Below are 13,758 nucleotides of genomic sequence, written 5' to 3' on the forward strand. Positions count from 1 at the left end.
AGACACAGACAGCCTTTGGCCTCTTTTGGTCCAGCCCATCCATGCCACGTGTGGTGCTTATCTACGCAAATTTCATTTGTCCACATTAGATATATCCACCGATCAGCCAAAACATTATGACTACTGACAGGCAAAGTGAATAACATTGATTATCTTGTTACAATGGCACCTGTCAAGGGGTGGGATATATTAGGCAGCAAGTGAACAGTCAGTTCTTGAAGTTGATGTGTTGGATGCAGGAGAAATGGGCAGGAGTAAAGACCTGAGCGACTTTGACAAGGGCCAAATTGTTATGGCCAGACGACTGGGTCAGAAAATCTCTGAAATGCCAAGGCTTGTGGGGTGCTCCTGGTCAGTAGTGGTGAGTACCAACCGACAGTGGTCCGAGGAGGGACAAACCACAAACCGGCGACAGGGTGTTGGGCGCCAAAGGCTCATCGATGCGCGAGGGCAACGAAGGCTATCCCGTCTGGTCCGAACCGACAGTAGGTCTACTATGGCACAAGTCACAGAAAATTTTAATGGAGGTCATGGGAGGAATGTGTCACAATACACAGTGCATCGCACCCTGCTGCGCATGGGGCTGTTGGAGGACCAACAGCATATTAGGCAGGTGGTCATAATGTTTTGGCTCATCAGGTCATAATGTTTTGGCTCATCGGTGTATATCCTTATCTCTAAGTACCTGTCCAAATGCCTTGTAATTGTATTAGCATCTGCCTCTACCATCTCCTCTGGCAGCTCACTCTAGACATTCACAATCCTTGTGCAAAACCTATCGAGATCTTTGGGATGTGAGTGGAAACAGAAGCATACGGAGGAAACCCACGCGGTCACAGGGAGATCGTGCAAACTCCACACAGACAGCACCCATAGTCAGTATCGAACCTGGTTCTCTGATGCTGTAAGGCAGCATGCCACCCTTATAATATAACAGGAACAAAAGGTGAATGACCTGTTCCTGATTCTCATCGTGTTCTCAAGACATGTCTGTGTGAAGTTTGCACATTCTCCTTGATACTGCGTGGGTTTCCTCCGGGTGCTCCGGTTTTCTCCCACATCCAAAAGACGTGCGGGTTTGTAGGTTAATTGGCCACTGTCCAGTTGTCCCTCGTGTGCAAGGAGTGGATGTAAAAGTGGGATAACATGGAACTAGTGTGAATGGGATTAGTGCGATGGTCAGCGTGGACTCGGTGGGCCGAAGGGCCTGTTTCAATGCTGTGTCTCTAAACTCTAAGATTTTCTACTTTTACCCAGTAACGTTATCTAACTCTGTCCCTAATCCTGGCTATTGCTATGGGACCCGTGACATGCCTGACATTTCACTTTTGTTTATCAGCGTTATATAAATGCAAATTGTTATTTTGCTCTTCAACACTTCTCATTTCTCTCATTATTTTGCAATCTAGCGCAATCAATATAAAGGAAGATTGAAAAAACTATTCTGTAGTCTGACAAAGCATCTGCGTTTAGATGCTGCTGGGCTGTTTATCTGCAGCTGTTAGAAAGAGCTACAAAAGTCATTTATCCATGGTGTGCTTGTTATTTTAATCTGTGCACAAATAATTCTCTATATTAAAGGTAGACACAAAATGCTGGTGTAACTCAGCGGGTCAGGCAGCATCTCGGGAGAGAAGGAATGGGTGACGTTTCAGGTCGAGACCCGAAACGTCACCTATTCATTCTCTCCCGAGATGCTGCCTGACCCGCTGAGTTACTCCAGCATTTTATTTCTTCCTTTGATTTAAACCAGCATCTGCAGTTCTTTCCTACACATAATTCCCCACATTGTACCTTGCTTTGCTTAGCATTCTGAGGCTTTGCTTTTCTAGTTCCCATTACCCCAACACATGCAAATCCCATCAGAATATACATTTGGTGTGATTTAGAGCTGCATTAATGTTTTTCATGTTACTCCTAGTCCCTCAGGTTGGCTTTAAAAGCCAAACCCTTGATAATGTAATATTCAATGCTTTCATATGGTCTTCAAAGCAATGAGGAGAGATTCATGCATGCCAGAAATAGCCTGACCAGCCCATTTATCCCACATTGCTCGTCTCACTGTCAACGCAGCACATATCCCAACGGGCATCTCAAAACAAAATGAAATCTTGTTTATGTCAGGTACTTCATCTTCCTTACGGCTCACAGGCCAGTCCAGCTGCACACAACAATAACAACTTACCCCTTCCTTCAAAAATATCCACTAACCCACTTTTCTCGAAGGTAGACACAAAATGGTGGAGTAACTCAGTGGGTCAGGCAGCATCTCTGGAGAGAAGGAATGGGTGACGTCTCGACCTGAAATGTCACCCATTCCTTCTCTCCAGAGATGCTGCCTGACCCGCTGAGTTACTCCACCATTTTGTAACTACCTTCGATTTAAACCAGCTTCTGCAGTTACTCAGCGGGTCAGGCAACATCTCGGGAGAGAGGGAATGGGTGACATTTCAGGTCGAGACCCGAAACCCACTTTTTCCTAACCCGCTTTTCTCTCTTCTTATTAAAACTCGAGCTCCCTGTTTAGCAAGTTCCGTGAGAATTTCCTTAAGGCTAATGAAGGGATTATTATTTTATTCAACCCAGTTACATTTCCTGCATAAAACACAAAGTTCTAGAATGACTCGGTGGGTCAGGCAGCATCTCTGGAGAAGTTGGATAAGTGACGTTTCGGGTAGAAAAGGGGACATGGAGGGCAAGATCTCCAATCATGCGTGATCCAGCGGGCAGCAGTTATTCTTGCTTTCCTATACGCTCCTTGGACGTAAACTACCTGCAACTACCTTTATATCATCCACACTGCTCCAGCAAAGTAAAGTGCTACCATGCACGGCAGGGTTTCATTACAGAGAAATGGAACAACACTAGTCATCCTAACAGGGGCCTTCAAAATTATGGAACAGAGTAGAGTCCAGCACAGGAATAGGCCCATCGGCCCACCATGTCTGTGCAGAACATGATGCCAAGTTTAACTCATCTCCTTAGCCTGTACACAATCCATATCCCTTCAAAGAATAGCCTGAAGAAGGATCCTGACCCGACACGTCACCTATCCATGTTCTCCAAAGATACTGCCTGATCCGCTGAGTTACTCCAGCACTTTGGGCCCTTTTTTGTAAACCAGCATCTGCAGTTCCTTGTTACTCCATACGCCTCCATTCCCTGCATGTGCCCATCTAAAAGCCTCTTAAACGCTTCTATCGTCTGCCTCCACCACTGGCAGTGCATTCCAGGCACCCACCACCCTCTGTAAAAAACCCTGCCCCACACTTCTCCTTTAAACTTTGCCCCTCTCTCCCTAAAGCCATGCCCTCTAGTCTTTATTTCCACCCTGGGGAAAAAGGGTCTGACTGTTTCCCTTATCCATGCCTTTCATACTTCTATATACTTCTATCAGGTCTCCCCTCAACCTCTGGCTTTCCAGAGGTTATATCCAGGTTTGTCCACGGTGGGCGGCACGGTGGCGCGTCGGTAGAGTTACTGCCTTACACCGCTTGCAGCGCCGGAAACCCGTGTTCAATCCCGACCACGGGTGCTGTCTGTACAGAGTTTGTACGTTCTCCCCGTGACCTGCGTGGGTCTTTTCCAAGATCTTCGGTTTCTTCCCACACTCCAAGGACGTACAGGTTTGTAGGTTGATTGGCTTAGTAAATGTAAAAATTGTCCCTAGTGTGTGTAGGATAGTGTTAATATGTGGGGATCGCTGGTCGGTGCGGACTCGGTGGGCCGAAGGGCCTGTTTCCGCACTGTATTTCTAAACTAAACTCTCATGATGGTATTATCCTCCAGTCCAGGCATCAATCCTCCTCTGCACCCTCTCCAAAACCTCCACCTTCCTCCTGGAATGGGACGAATAGAACTGCACGCAATACTCCAAAAGCGGCCGAACCAAAGTTCTTTAAAGCTTCATCATGGCTTCCTGACTCTTATAATCAAAGTACTAAATGGTTTAAGGACTACAAAAGGGTTTGGAAGTGCAGTGCAGAGGTAGATACTTGGGAGAGCAACGTTAAAATGGTTGATTTGGAACAGTCAACAAAATATCAAGAAGGAAATACTTACATATGGAATTGTCGGGGTGTAAAGCAGAGACTTATGTAAGGGACCTCTGATTAGCACGTGAGACTGAAATAATCTAAAGGATCCGTTGGTCATTTTAGTTATAGTGGTGTGAGAGGAAGCATGTCAGGAATTTTAAAAATATCAGCATCTTGGGTCAAATCACAGACGCCGATTTATGGATTGTCGGTAAAACCTAACGACAACCTTCACTCACTGCCAATGGCACTACCTGCAAGCCTATTTTCTGGCACATCCGACAGCTACACAATCTTTTCCTGGGAAAACGCCCTTTTAAATTGCTGCTTTTGACATTATTTCTAACCACAAGATCGATTCTATTGAGGTGTGAAGAAACCATGTGAATGGCTCACTGGAATAGTGAGTGACAATAGACAATAGACAATAGACAATAGACAATAGGTGCAGGAGTAGGCCATTCAGCCCTTCGAGTGAGAACTGCAGGAACCAGGAATCAAGATATCTGAGCACCACACCACACCGCATCAATTATCACCATCGCTTTACACGTGAGCAACAGTTCAGAAGACTAAAATGGGAAATCAAAGCTGCCATAATCATGAAAAATGTGCACAAAGAGGTTAACAACTGAAAACCAAACACCACACCTGGTAACAGGTCACGGTTTCTGAGACTCGTGGTAGAAGAGCAGAGCACAGGAACAGGCCCTTTGGCCCACAATGTCTGTGCCCCCTTTACCGGGGTAACGTCCGCGCCCGGGTGGTCTTGGCGAGGGACTGTGCGCTGTTCAAGGGCACCCTGGGGGATTTCCGGGACCGCTGGGCACCACAGGGGATTGGACGCATCCTGGATAGGGATTGTAATATAGTTGTATAATGGTTTCATTTGGTATATTTGTTTGTATTGTATTCTGGTGGTGGGTTCTGTCTGTTTTGTTTTATTGCATTGTAAATATTATTTTCAAATAATTGAATACATTTTTTGATAAAAAAAACAATGGCTGTGCTGAACACGATGCCGTTTAACTAATCAGCTCTACCTACACATGATCCATATCCCTCCATTCCCTTCACATCTATGTGTCTATCTAAACACCTCTTAAATGCCACCATATTTGCCTCCTCCACCACTGCATTCCAGGCTCCCACCACACTCTGTGAAAAAATATTTGCCCTCCACATCTTCTTTAAACTTTGCCCGTCTCACCTTAAAGCTATGCCCTCTAGTCTTTGATATTTCCACCTTCGGAAAAAGGTTCTGACTGTCTGCCTTATCCATGCCTCTCATAATTACATACTACTTCTATCAGGTAAAAACCATAGTCAAATCATTTTGAAACAACATGCAACTGTACAAGTTGAAATGCATCATTTAAACAAAAATCATTCTTCCAAGTTGGAACTGCACCATTTTTGAAACAGTGCATAAAGTGATGAAGAACCAAGTCCTTGGTATCCCCTCTGTGTGATGTTTAGCCTCCATGAGTACAGACTCACCATAGTTTGAAAGCACGAGTGGAGCTGTGTGAGGAAGGCTGGCTTGTCCATCAGAGCCAGGACTCTCTTTTCAATCATTGTACATTCAACATCATCATCCTGAATGACGACATCTTTCTTCAAGATCTTGATGGCGTAAAGTTCGTTTGTCCCCTTCCTCTCTGACAGCATGACCTGCAGGAGATGATGATTGAAGGCCTTAAGGGACAGTGTAAATCATGCAAAGACTACTGAAATAGGTTACACATTTGCAAACAAAAATGTGCTAAAAAATGTTCTTAAAACCAAATGCTCTTTCACGGTTCTATTGCAAAATAATAATGTGACCTTTCATCTTTGTACTTGTGGAGTCCCGGGAGACTGTGGCTGCTGGAACAGTGAGCAAAATCAAGCTCCTGGAAGAACCATGTCAGGAGAGTTGTAGATGTAGCCCAGTCCATCACACAGGCCAGACTCCCCACCATGGTAGAACATTCTGCCGTGTTAATGGTGTAACAAGTGGAATAAATTATATAAACAACTACCTCCTCAGGGATTTGCTGGGTGCTTTTTCTTCCCAGGCTAAAATTCTCCACTTTAATATCCACATCTAACTCTATTGAAATGATTCCACCCCCCCCAAGCACTTACAAACCTTGCCGAAACTTCCTTTGCCCAACACCATCAAGAAGTTGAAGTCAGTTAAGTTCACATGGTCCAAATTATTAAATGATGAACTTGATTTCTTCTCAATCGCCTTGTTGCCAGCTGGACCAAGTTTGGCTTTCTATTGGGAACATGAAGGAAGAAAGCAGCTTTAATGAAGAAAGCACACAGGTGGGTGGAAGGATTTAAGTGAAGCGCATACATTGTTGGATACTAGCAATGCAAGCAGTAGTCTCACACCTCCAAATGGCATCACCACATCCTCTCCACATCAGTACCTGAATGACCACGGATGATGTAGACACAGGGAACTGCAGATGCCGGTTTACAAACAAAGACACAAGATGCTGGAGTAACTTAGCGGGTCAGGCAGTATCATTGGTGATATTTTCTTTTCGTAGAACATGGAACAGTACAGCAAAGGCAAAAGGCCCTTCGGCCCACAATGTCCATGCAGAACCTGATGCCAGGTTAAACTAATCTCCTTTGCCTCCATCTCCCTCCATTCACTGCAAAACCCTGTGCCAATCAAAAAGCCTCTTAAAAGCCATCATTGTACTCCATCACCACCACCCCTGGCAGCACGTTCCAGGCACCCACCACCTCTGTAGAAAAAACCTGCTACGCACATCTTTTATAAACTTTACCCCTCTCACTTTAGAGCTGTGCACTCTCGTCTTTGATATTTGGGGACCATGGGGAAGAGGTTCTGACGACATTATTTATGCCTCTCATGATTCTATTTGCTTCTATCTGGAGTATCAGTGTCAGGTTTTCTTTATATTTTCTGGCTCCTTGTGTTGAGAATGTGACTGTTGGCTGGACATGGTTCCTATACCTTCCAGTGCAAGATCCCAAAGAAGCTATCACAGTGCTGTAGGAAACTGGCCAAGTTTCAGTTTTGATCGACAGTGCTGGAGTAACTCAGCTGTTCAGCTGAAATGGACAGGTGCAGTTTCAGGTGGGGGCCACTTTCAGATTTCTAGTAGTGGGGGAGAGAAAGCTGGAAAAGACTCATCAGGCTTTTGCCCCACCTCTTTGCCAGCTTCCTCCCCCAACTACGATCAGTCTGATGGGTCCTGGCCCAAAACATCATCTGTCCAATCCTTCCAGAGATGCTGCCTGACCCACTGAGGTACTCCAGCACATTGTACCTATCCATGTTCTCCAGGGATGCTGCCTGACCCGCTGAGGTACTCCAGCACATTGTGTTCTTTCATTACATCTGACACAACATTGGCTGGAACAGTGCATTTTTAAACTTCAGGAATGACATATTGAACACTTCATATCCTTAACTGAAATAGTGAATATAAGAACACAGATCAAATAGATTTACATGTATCTGACCATTACAGTGCAGCACACAGTGAAATTGTAACCTGACCTGTTAACATACTGAAGATAGACACAACGTGCTGGAGTAACTCAGCAGGACAGGCAGCATTGCTGAAGAGAGGGAATGGGTAAAGTTTCTGATCGAGACCCTTCTTCAGTCGACCCGAAACGTCACCCATTCCTTCTCTCCAGAGATGTTGCCTGTCCCGCTGAGTTACTCTAGCTTTTTGTGTCTATCTTCCGTTAACATAAAGAGAGAGCAAGACACAGGAAGTCATGCTGGTCTCTTGTGAACGCAGAGTGGAGACAAGAGTAACAATATCTTATTGCCAATATATCGGGTGCTGGTGACAGCGCACTTGCAATGCTGTGTGCTGCTTTCTCTCCCGAGCATATACTTTGGTAGAGGAAGTGTGACAAAGGTTCAGTAGATTTCCAAAATGAAGAGTGATGAGGATAAAGCAATGCTCTCCTGCATTAGGAGGAGGAGAGGTGATCTCACTGAAACATGAAAAATTGGAGGAACGCCATCTCATATTTCGCTTGGGCAGCTTACAGCCTAGTGGTATGAATATTGATTTTTCCAACTTCAAATAACCCCAGCAATTCCCTCTCTTTCCATCCCTCCCTCCCCCACCCAATTTGCACCAGCTTCTCACTCTCACCCATCAAACAGCTCACAATGGCCTGCTTCCTTTATCATTGTTACTTTTTTGCACTCATTGTTCTATATCTCTCCACGTCATTGTCTATATCTCTCGTTTCCCCTTCCCGTGATTTACAGCCAGAAGGGTCTCAACTCGTAATGCCACCCATTCCTTCTCTGCAGAAATGCTGCCTGTCCCGCTGAGTTACTCCAACTTTTTGTGACTATCTTCGGTTTCAACCACCATTTGCAGTTCCTTCCTACACATAAAGTGTTGCTTGATCCGCTGAGTTCCTCCAGCACTGTGTTTTGCTGAAGATCCCATGCTGCCACCTGGTGGTTTCTTGCTGCCCAGTGGACACCTTTTATTTCCTTCCTACACCTTTTACTGCTTGCTCCGGGCACTGTTGTCCATTGAGATTGGGAGATATTCTCAGGGGAAATTCATAGAATCATCGAACAATTGGTGGAACAACCCAGAACTAGTTAGACTGCAGAAAAAAGCGACTGTAATGTTGTTTTACAAGCAAAGACACCAAGTGCTGGAGTAACTCAGCGGGTCAGGCAGCAGCTCTGGAGAGCGTGGATAGGGGCCATTTCGGCCCCCAGCCTGACCCTCTGAGTTACTCCAGCACTTTGTGTTCCACGCAGGATTCCAATGCCTGCGGTTCCTTGTGTCACCTGCTAATGCCATTACTTGGCCAAACTAAGCTTAAGAAGTGGGAGAGGCAACATCAGCTCACGACCGAACACAATCACAATGCTGCTCACATCACGCGTTCAAAATTAAAGGCACAAGGAACTGCAGATGCTGATTTACAAAAAAGGACGGGGGGGGGGGGGGGGGGGGACATTGGAAAATTACCTCTGATTGGATAATTCAACGTTCATACTGTTAGGTTGTAAACTACTGACACAGAATAAGAGGCACAGTCCCTCTGGTTTGTGTGCAACCTCACTATCAGAGAGATCAGTGTGGGAGTGGGAAGAGGAGTTAAAATGGTTAGCAACGGGAGATCCAGCAGGTCTGACTTTTTCAGTCAGAGGGTGGTGAAGGTGTGGAATTCTCTGCCTCAGAAGGCAGTGGAGGCCAGTTCGTTGGATGCTTTCAAGAGAGAGCTGGATAGAGCTCTTAAGGATAGCGGAGTGAGGGGGTATGGGGAGAAGGCAGGAACGGGGTACTGATTGAGAGTGATCAGCCATGATCGCATTGAATGGTGGTGCTGGCTCGAAGGGCTGAATGGCCTACTCCTGCACCTATTGTCTATTGTCTATTGTCTTCGTGGACCGAGCGCAAGTGTTCGGTGAAATGATCACCAAGTTTAAGCTTTGTCTTGCCAATGGAAAGATGACCGTATTGGAACACCAGATGAAGTAGATGAGGTCAGAGCAGGTGCACGTGAACACCTGTCTCACCTGGAAAGATTGCAGTGGGCCCTGCATGGAGGCGAGGGAGGAGGTATAGGAGCAGGTGTTACATCTTCTGTGGTTGCAAGGGAAAGTACCTGTGGAGGGGGTGGTTTGGATGGGAAAGGATAAGTGAACAAAGGAGTTGTGAAGAGCGGTCTTTGTGGAGAGTGGAAAGGGGCGGGGATGGGAAGATGCGACTGGTGGTGGGATCATAGTGGAGGTGATGAAATAAGTTAGATGCAGAAGCTGGGGGGGTGAAAGGTGAGGGCCAGGGGAACTCTATCCTTGCTCCATCTGGAGAGAAGGGGAGCTGAGAGCAGAACCATGGTCCGTCTGGGGAGAGAGGAACCGAGAGCAGAACCAAGGGTCCCTAACCAGGAACGTCACCTATCCATGTTCTCCAGAGATGCTGCCTGACCCGCTGAGTAACTCCAGCACTTTGTGTCTTTTTTTGATTATGTAGGCTGTTTTACAGAGGTGGCGTCAGGTGTAGATGGATCTATCAACGGTGGGGAGTGTGGTGTGTGTGATGGGCTGGGCTACATCTACAATGGTGGGGAGTCTGGTCTGTGTGATGGACTGGGCTATATCCACAACTCTGCAATTTCTTGGGATGTTGGGCAGAGCTGCTCCCAAAGCAAGCTGTATATAACCCGACAGTACGTTTTAGAAACGTAGAAAATAGGTGCGGAGTAGGCCGTTCGGCCCTTCGAGCCAGCACCGCCATTCAATGTGATCATGGCTGATCATCCAAAATCAGTACCCCGTTCCTGCTTTTCCCCCATATCCCTTGATTCCGTTAGCCCTAAGAGCTAAATCTAACTCTCTTGAAAACATCCAGTGAATTGGCCTCCGTGGCAGAGAATTCCACAGATTCACAACTCTCTGGGTGAAAAAGTATTTCATCATCTCAGTCCTAAATGGCCTTCCCTTTATTCTTAAACTGTGACCCCTGGTTCTGTCGTTTATCTGTAGAAGTCTTTAAGAGTAATCAGAGACAGGTCGAATTTCCTCACGCTGTGGCCAGCTGTCAAACTCTGTATCGTTGCCCCTCCTGCAAAGTGTCTTTGGGCCATTTGACAACATTAAAGCAACTTTATAAATGAAAGCTGATAGAGGTCTGGTCTTAAGGGCAGATATTAAACCAAACCTATTTGCCTGTTCAGTCAAGAAAACTGGTCTCAGTACTGCAAAGGCAGAGGTGCTGATGGACCTGTCAACCTCAATTCCTCAACTGAGAAACGGTGTCAGTGGTTTAAGACATTATAGGGTGCGATTTATACCCATGATTGTCTACATAACAGAGGTAATTGCGTGTCAGAAGTCATTCAGTGGCTGTTGAGGATGTGACTGAAGATAATAAATATCCAGGTTGTTTCTTCTCACTGATTCTTGACAGATTCACAGACAGCGGGCAGAGAAATTGTCTGTGTCCAAGCCCCCTGCAACGGCAGCATGAGGCATGGATGGGTTTTAGTCGACAAGCTACCTAATGCAGTAATGCGTGCAGTTCTGATCGCCGTATTACAGGAAGCATTTGAAACTTTGGGGAGGGTAAAGAAGACGTTTACTAAAATGCTGCCTGGATTAGAGTGTATCAGCCACAGGGAGAGGATGGACAGACTTGTCCTCAGCCCTCCTCCTCCTTCCAATTCTTCATCAGGATCTCACTTTATAAGATTCTTTCCCCCAGTTAAACCTCAATCTCTATCTCTTAATTATCTGCTCAATTCGAAGCCAATCCAATTCTGCTGGGCCAAAAATTTTTGGAGGCCGTTTTATTGTTTCATCATCACCATTTCACACAGGGAGAGTTCTACTGCGTTGTTTCTTATCCACCCCACCCCGTTTATTCATGTGCAAAGATTAAAGTTCAAAACCGAACCATGTGAAAGTCTAGTATTGGGATAGTTGCCAATGTAAATGTTATTGTAGCACAGAAAATGATAAAGCAGTTTGATGCGCAGGGAAACATTCCCCAATTAAAGATATGACATGCTGGTAAATCATATAGGTTTCCACCCACCATCCATTAGGCGATTGCCTGGAGCAAGACACTAACCTGACAAATCCTTGCAAATAGATACAAAATCTCTCCCGAGATGCTGCCTAACCCGCTGAGTTACTCCAGCATTTTGTGTCTACCTTCGATTTAAACCAGCATCTGCAGTTTTTTTCCCCTACAAATCCTTGCAGATGGCACCTAAAGCTCTTATGTACAGACTTAGTGTGGTCTACTGTCTTACACTCTTATACTTAGTATGATTGTGCCTAACGTGTAGCAGGGTTATCACTGGAATATATGCAGAAAGAGAATCTTACTGTACTTAGGTACACGTGACAATCCAATACGACTGAAGCATTTGGAAGAAGGGTCTCGACCCGAAACGTCACCCATTCCTTCTCTCTCCCGAGATGCTGCCTGACCCGCTGAGTTACTCCAGCATTTTGTGTCTACCTACGACTGATGCATTGTTTGGCACGCTGCCCATATCTAACAATTGTGATTGCAGTCGTTCAGAATGACTCTCTAGTTCCATTTGCCACGTGTTAAACCACATGCAGCCATGTTCGTGGATGACGTTTGAGATTTTATTGCCCTCCTCTCCCCCTGCATTGCCAACTAATGTATGAAATAAGACAAGGAATGGGTTATTTCACTCACCAAATCCACATTGGCTCCTAACTGAGGGACCCATGCCCCCTGCTGCCTTTTCCTACATTCCTGTAAATTATTTCACCCCAAGGGCCCATTCAACTTCCCTTTCGGAAGAGGTTTCCACCTCTGCTGCTAATGTTCCAGATCGCTAGCATTCTTTAAAAAAATACTTTTCCTAACATCCCTCTTGCATTCTTTTGCCTGAAATCGGTGTCTCCACAGCTTGAAGCATTCCCTATTTAACCGTATCTAAACCATTTGTGATACCATCTCATCTCTTGACAAATACTTGCTTGAACCTCCACAGGTGTACGGTGGAGGTAATAGACTGGTTGTATCACGGCCGGGTCAAGCAACTCCAGAGCCCAGGAACAAAGGTGATTGCAGAGAGTGGTCAATCACTGCCCGGTCCATCACAGCTATCGTCCTCCCCACCATCTACAGGAGGCACTGCCTCAAATAGGTGGCCACCATTATCAAAGACCCTCACCACCCTGGCCACGCTCTCATTTCACTCCTACCATCAGGAAGAAGGCACAGGAGCCTGAAGACCATGACCTCCAGGTTCAAGAAAAGCTTCTTCCCAACGACCATCAGGCTCTTGAACACTACACAACACTAACCTTAACTACAAACTTCTATGGACAGTCTTTGCACTAAGGACTAGCATTTTCTCAACTATTATTAATTTATTAAACTACTTCTTCCTTGAAACCATCAGGTTCTTGAACACTTCCTCAGCAACTGGCATCTTCTATGGACGGTACTTTTGATGCTCTGCAGACTTCAGTTTTGCATGATTATGGTTACCTTGTATTCATTTATTGTATGATTACTTATTATATATTTATTTGTGTTTTCTTGTGTCAATAGGCTGTTAAGCTCCAGGAAGTAAGAGTTTCATTGTTCTGTTGGTGATACATATGACAATAAAACATTCCTGCCTTGACGTGCAGATGCTGGTCTAAATCGAAGGTAGACACAAAGAGCTGGAGTAACTCAGCGGGTCAGGCAGCATCTCTGGAGAACATGGATAGGTGACGTTTCACAGAGTGCTGGAGTAACTCAGCGGGTCAGGCAGCATCTCTGGAGAGAAGGAATGAGTGACGTTTCCTGTCCCTCTGCCATCACCCATTCATTCTGAAGAAGGGCCTCAACCCGAAACGTCACCCATTCATTCTCTCCAGAGATGCTGCCTGACCCGCTGAGTTACTCCAGCTTTTTGTGTCTACTCCTGCCTTGACTCTTGGCTGTGAAAGGCCGTGTTGAAACACGAACGCAGGATGCTGTGAGACTCTTCACTGATGGCAGAGGGACAGGAAACCACACTCAGGAACCTCTCACCTCAAATTTCTGATGAAGTTCTGAATCGCCGTCATCCTCCATTATGGGGACATTGTAGTACTCCCCTTCCTCCTGGCTCAGCAACTTGAACCTGTAGAAGCCACACAGAGAGTTGGAGACACGAGCAACTGCAGAGTCTTGAGCAAAACACATAAGTGCCGAAGAAACTCGGAGTAACC

At 45.8% G+C, this 13,758-nt stretch overlaps 1 protein-coding gene across 2 annotated transcripts in view; it reads right to left on the bottom strand.

Moving 5' to 3' along the window:
* prkcaa (protein kinase C, alpha, a) overlaps window positions 1-13,758 on the bottom strand; it is a 187,020-nt gene that overhangs the window by 35,051 nt on the left and 138,211 nt on the right. For both annotated transcript variants that reach the window (XM_078401440.1, XM_078401439.1), the window contains exons 8-10: window positions 13,580-13,670; window positions 6,172-6,303; window positions 5,538-5,711 (exon numbers count right to left, since the gene is read on the bottom strand). In XM_078401440.1, the coding sequence (XP_078257566.1) occupies window positions 5,538-5,711; window positions 6,172-6,303; window positions 13,580-13,670 (397 nt within the window). The remainder of the gene's footprint in view (window positions 1-5,537; window positions 5,712-6,171; window positions 6,304-13,579; window positions 13,671-13,758) is intronic.

Source organism: Rhinoraja longicauda, chromosome 6, assembly GCF_053455715.1.
Source record: "Rhinoraja longicauda isolate Sanriku21f chromosome 6, sRhiLon1.1, whole genome shotgun sequence".
Taxonomy (NCBI): Eukaryota; Metazoa; Chordata; class Chondrichthyes; order Rajiformes; family Arhynchobatidae; genus Rhinoraja; species Rhinoraja longicauda.